We start from the raw sequence: 6,550 nt of genomic DNA on the forward strand, positions 1-6,550 counted from the left end.
CCCTGGAAAACCCGGCCTACGTTCCCACTCCTGGGTTCTTTTTGAAATTTTCTGGGGATGATAATACATTCTGACCTTTTCCTTAACGTTATAGTGCCTCACGAGACTACACAGATCTAAGAGTCACTGAAATTCTCCAAGATAGACTGAAGCAAAAGGAGCAGTAACTGATACTAACAGATTTTTTATAGTGAGAATATCAACAGTTAACGGCAACTCAGCGAATAATCTCCCGCGGACCCATCGCTCTTTAGGTCCTTCCGCTGTGGGAGGCGTTAAAACTAGGTGAGCCTTGCCCCTACCCCCAGTTGGATGCTATATCTTGGTGGCCGCCCCTGTGGCAACATGTTCAAGGTCATGCGGTGGTCAGCTGCTTCTGCCAGCCTGAGCCTTCTGTCCTTCAGAGTCCATGCAATTGGTAAAAAAAGGGAAGAGAACGGTTCTCCAGTCAGAGTTGATGAACTTTCTCTCTACTCAGTTCCAAACTTTGACTCCAAATTTGTGGAGCAACCACGAAGCTCTTTGGAGGAAGGTATCTATAGACTTAGAACAGCTGTCGAATTGTATGCATCTATGTTTCAGGCTATTTACAGTAAAAGGAAGCCCACAGTGGATGATGGCATTCAACAGGGAATAGGAAGCTGTGATGATTTTCAAAAGTCACCTCCGCACATTTTGAAAAAGCTCAGTGTGATTGGTTTTTCTGGAATTTTGGGATACTTTTTTGCTAGATCTTCAAAATTAAAGAAACTCATGTATCCAGTGGGTTTCATGGGCATTACTTCATCTTTCTATTATCCACTAGAGGCTTGCAATATTGCATCAGTCTTTGGGGAAAAATTGTATGATTGGAGCTTGGTAGTCTTCAAGAGCCTACAAGATGCGTTTAAAGGCATACTTTCAAAATAATATAAACCAGGAGAAGATTGAAGAGTGGAAAGATTCAAGAAAACAAAAAAAGAAATAGGATGGTACCAATGCTGTCCATTTTCAACAGATGTACTCTTGAGATTTCATGTAAAAACCAGTATTTTGAACAGATTGAAAAAGATACTAGAAATGTTGATGTTGAACGCAATAAAGGCTATGCTTGTACTATCTTCTCTGGTGATGACATACTGCTGAATGGACTGGCTTGATATTCTTTTATCTATAAGTCTCAGAATTTCTTGTTCTTGTGTTGTTATTCATATACAAAATTGAAATTCCAAGTTTTCTTTTTTATTAAAGTCTCCTCTCAAGCACATCATCAACCAGAACCAGTTTTAGGCTGTCTAATATCCTCTACACTTCTCTCTAAGATACTGCTTTTATAAGTCATCATGGTCCTCCTGAAAACAATCACTTTGGTATTCTTCACAGGGAGAGTTGGTATCATCTGATGGAATTTACACATGCAAATTCAAAAAGTTCCTCATTACAAATTGCTTTCATTTATGTTCCTCAGTCAGATAGATTAGATGCTCCTGAAACCTTTTCTAGATCTAAGATTCTCTTTCCTACTAAAAATATTTTTTCAGGATAGTCATACTATTGAAGAATTGAATTTTTATCATGGCTTTTTCTCTTTTCCTCCTCTTCCCCAATTTCTTAAGGTTGTAAATCCTAAAATTGAAAGACATCTCAGAAGTTATCTATTTAAATCTCTTCCTTTTTCAGATAAAGAAATTATGTCCAAGGGAAGTTCAGTGACCTGTTTTAAGCTCACCTGGAAAGTAATCATCAGAGATGCATGTTGAATCCTATACTTTTCACTCCTTAAGGTGATATATAACTGGGTTATTAAGTAGCTAACAGTAGGTTGCCTGGGGACACCAGAGATTCAGGCACTTGCCCAGTGTGTCACATATCCAGTATGGGTTAGAGGCAGAATTTGAACTTAGGTGTTCCTGACTCCATTGCTCACGTCTATCTACTATGATGTTCTTCCTCTTAAGATCTTAGTTTGCATAGAAAGTCTGATTTGAGTTAGTTGGGAGAGCTTTTCACAAGGAGATCTTTACCCTAATGAAATTAGACGTAAGATTTTTTTTAATGACTCCATAATTAGAATTGTCAAGGGAAGTAAATGTGTCTAATCAAGAAAACATGGCCAAAAATAATGTTATTTTCTCCACACCTAAGCCTGATTTCCTGATTCCCTGGATTACTAATCCAAAGCAGGATATGGATAGAAAAGACCTTCATGCTGTTTTTACCATCAACAACTTTCTGGAAATGAATATTATACCCTGAGGGTCTGTTAGTTTGAACTACCAAATATTTTTTAATGTCTTAGAATAATTTCCATAAACCATTCTTTCCTTCACAAATCCTTTTAAGAGGCTTTTGAGGACAGGAGGAATATAAAAATGAAATGAATTGCATTGTGAAAAGAATCATACCACCAAAATGCTGGAAATGTTAAATACAAAAGAAAAGTATTACAGGATCATGAAAGCATAAATGGATCATAGATATACAACTGGTAAGAACCTTTGAAGTTGTAGGAGCAAAGATCTACAGCCAGAGCCAGTTTAGATATCAGATCATCACAGTCCAATCCTCTCATTGACAGATGAAGAAACTGAAGCCCAAAGAAGTACTCAGTTGTATCCAACTTTTCATGATCCTTTCTGGGGTTTTCTCAGCAAAAATACTTGAGTGGCCTGTCATTTTCTTCTCTAACTCATTTTATAGATGAGGAACTGAGGCAAATAAGGTTAAGGATCGTCCAGGTAGTATATGTCTAAGAAAATTCCTTAACATTCTTCTTTAATAAATTTTCCTTGATATCTGATTTTTAATGCAGTTCCACAGAAACAACATTCTCCTGAAGACAAAAGATTGCAAAATTCAATACACAGTGCCTTTTACCAATCTTTGTCACTGTTATGCACACCAGATTTCTTTCCTTGTCTCTGTGTACTTTTAGAAAAAGAAAAGTTTCTCACTGGTCATTCTGTTGTTACTCCTTTGCTATTGCCCATATTTATTCATTTCTGTTGTTTTGGGATATTTAGGAAGCAAACAATCTCTTTGGTTCTGGTTTTCTTTCTCTCGTTGTAGAGCTGTCACTGGGGATCCAACTTAAAATTGATTAGTTGGGCAACATCAAGATTTTCTTTCTTTTTTCCTTTTTTTTTTTCTTTCTTTCTTCCTACATATACAAATCTGCAGGTACTCTGCTCAAGAAATGCATTTTTTTAAATTGTTGAAACCTCCCAAAATATCTTAAGATTTACTGGCTAAATTTCTTTCTTAAGAATCATACCTTCAACTCTGGCCCTCATTACCTGGCCAACAATACATCCCAGGCCAAGCCCCAATTGATCACTGTTTGGACCCTAATTAGCTCAGAAAGTAAATAGCAATTATTTCTATTTTGGCCAGAAACTCTGAGGGTCTTCCTCTCCCACATTGTATTTTTTGACTAAATAAAAGAGGACATTCTTTGTTTCAAATCTTACCTAGCCTTAATCTGTAAGTGACATTGGGTAGGTGGAACTGAGAGCTATTAAAGACCTTCCCTTAAAAAGTCAAGATTACCCACTGACTCCAAAGAACATCTCCAATTATCCCAATGCAAAATCTTTCCACTGGACCCAGATGGCTTTGAAGAGAAAGTGAGGCTGGTGAATTTGCACAATTTACCTTTTCTAAAATCCCAATTTACTTACATGTCACAGCATCACCTTCCTCTTCAAGAATGAAGGACAAATAAAAACAATCATCTATTCTGCATGTATCTTGAACATATATTTCAAATTTCTTTACCTTTAAAATGGCAAATCTTTAGAGTCAAAGGATAATTTTCACTTCTTTTCATTTTTTATCCCCAGTGCTTGGTTTCTGACACATAATTATAGATTTTTTAAAAATAAGATTGATTTTTTAAAAAAATAAACCTGTTGGTTAATTTCTTGATTAGTAATTGAGGAGTGTGACAAACTGAAAGACCCCAACTTTTGGAACAAGAATTTACTATTTGACAAAAACTGCTGGGAAAATTGGAAATTAGTATGGCAGAAACTAGGCATTGACCCACACAACACCATACACCAAGATAAGGTAAAACTGAGTTCATGATCCAGGCATAAAAAATGAGCTTATAAATAAATTAGAAGAACATCGGATAGTTTATCTCTCAGACCTATAGAGGAGGAAGGAATTTGTGACTAAAGAAAAACGAGATCATTATTGATCAAAAAATAGAAAAATTTGACTATCAAGTTAAAAAACTTTAGTACAAACAAAAATGCAGACAAGATTAGAAGGGAAGCAATAAAACTGGAAAAATATTTTAACAGTGAAAGGTTCTGATAAAGACCTTATTTCCAAAATATATAGATAATTGGCTCTAATTTATAAGAAATCCAACTGATAAAATGATAAATGGAATAAAAGGATATAAACATACAATTTTCGGATAAAGAAATTGAAACTATTTCTAATCATATGAAAAAGTGCTCCAAATCACTATTGATCAGAGAAATGCAAATTAAGACAACTCTGAGATACCACTACATGCCTTTCAGATTGGCTAAAATGACAGGAAAAGATTTTGATGAATGTTGGAGGGAATGTGGGAAAACTGGAACACTGATGCATTGTTGGTGGAGTTGTGAATGAATCCAAACATTCTGGAGAACAGTTGGAAGTATACTCAAAAAGTTCTCAAACTGTGTGTGTTTGATCCAGAAATGTTACTACTGGGTTTATATCTCAAAGATATAATAAAGAAGGGAAAGGGACTTATGTTCAAAAATGTTTGTGGCTCCCCTTTTCATAGTGGCTAGAAACTGAAAACTGAATTGACATCCATCAGTTGGAGAATGGCTGAGTAAATTGCATATGAATATTATGGAATATTATTGTTCTATAAGAAATGACCAGCAGGATGAATACAGAGAACCTTGGAGAGACTTACATGAACTGATGCTGAGTGAAATGAGCCAAACCAGAAAATCATTATACACTTCAACAACAATACTATATTAGGATCAATTCTGATGGAAGTGGCTATCTTCAACAATGAGAGGATCCAAATCATTTACAATTGATCATTAATGAACAGAACTAGCTACACCCAAAGAAATAACACTGGGGAATGAGTGTGGAATACAACATAGCATTTACACTCTTTCTGTTATTGTTTGCTTGCATTTTTGTTTTTCTTCTCAGGTTATTTTTACCTTCTTTCTAAATCCAATTTATCTTGTGCAGCAAGATAACTGTTTAAATATGTATATGTATGATGTAGTTAACATATGCGTTAACATATTAACATGTATGGGGCTACCTGCCCTCTAGAAGAAGGGGTGGAGGGCAGGAGGGGAAAAATTTGAACAGAAGATTTTGCAAGGGTCAATGTTGAAAAATTACCCATGCATATGTTTTGTTAATAAAAAGCTATAATAAAATGAAAAAAAGCTTTAAATAAATGAAAATTTAAAAAATTATAACCAACAAAGAGGAATAGAATAAAACACTCAAACTTAAGTGAAAATTTTTTTAAAAAGTAACTGAGGAGTGAAGGTTGGTAAGTAGGTTTTGATGATCAGTGAGGAAGATATTCCAGCTTGCTACAGAGAATAGTAATTAGCAACTTAAGGAATATTGAAGAAATACTGTGTCTGAGTTCTTTTGTTTTTAATTAGCTATATGACCTTTCTTCAAATTCTCTACACTTGTTTCTTCACCTTTTAAATGAGGAGTTTAGACTAGATAATCTTTAAGATCCCCTCCAATTCTGAAATTTCAATGATTCTAAATATTTGTTAAGAATCTTTTAAACCACCTTCTTCATGCCAGGCATTGTAAAGGATATCAGAGAAGCAGAATACGTAATCACCATCCCTAAAGAGATTAAAGACTAATTGTAGAGATGATGAGAACATATTTTTAAAATAGAGTCTATTGTTAACTAATTTGTTGGAAATACAAAGGGGAACAAAAGAAAAAAAAATCCTTGTGTTTAAGTACATTTGGAGTAAATTCCAAGTGAGGCAGGAGTAGATAGAGGATCATAAAAAAAATTCATGTAGGAAAGTTTGATCAACAACAAACATTTATAAAACGTTTTTGAAGTGCCAGGAACTATGCTAAACATATTGAGATAAGCATAGAAAAAGGCAAAAGAACATCCCTCTTTCTTTTAAAAAGTTTACATTCTAATGGGAGATATTTAAATAACTAGATATATGCAGAATAGTTCAAAGTAAATTTAGAAGGCATATAAGAGATGAGGGGATGGGAAAGACTTCCTGAACAAAGCAGAATTTGAGCTGACTATTGAAGGAAGCAATAAAAATAAATGATGATAAGAGGGCAGGGAAAATCAGAAATGGGGAACAGCCAATGCAAAATCTTAGTACAAAGGAATAGAGTATTGTGTTTAAGTAAATTCAGAATTGTAGAGTGTATGAGAGGAAGTAAAGCATAAGATAATTACAGTGGGATGAAGAGGCCAGGTTGTGGAAAATTTAAGATGTAAAGAATTAGGTGGGAAAAGTTAGGAGGAATTTCAATCCAAACATAGGATATAAATAGGAGTAATGCTGTGTATGAG

General features: G+C 34.7%; 1 protein-coding gene across 1 annotated transcript; it reads left to right on the forward strand.

The window, feature by feature from the left end:
* Positions 1-220: 220 nt before the first annotated feature.
* On the forward strand, positions 221-1,116 carry LOC141545369 (MICOS complex subunit Mic26-like). The gene is given in 2 exon segments (XM_074272349.1): positions 221-888; positions 890-1,116. Coding segments are annotated over 2 exon segments (654 nt in total). The 5' UTR covers positions 221-312; the 3' UTR covers positions 968-1,116.
* Positions 1,117-6,550: the final 5,434 nt, after the last annotated feature.

The sequence above is a fragment of the Sminthopsis crassicaudata genome, chromosome 6, assembly GCF_048593235.1.
Source record: "Sminthopsis crassicaudata isolate SCR6 chromosome 6, ASM4859323v1, whole genome shotgun sequence".
In the NCBI taxonomy this organism is placed as follows: domain Eukaryota; kingdom Metazoa; phylum Chordata; class Mammalia; order Dasyuromorphia; family Dasyuridae; genus Sminthopsis; species Sminthopsis crassicaudata.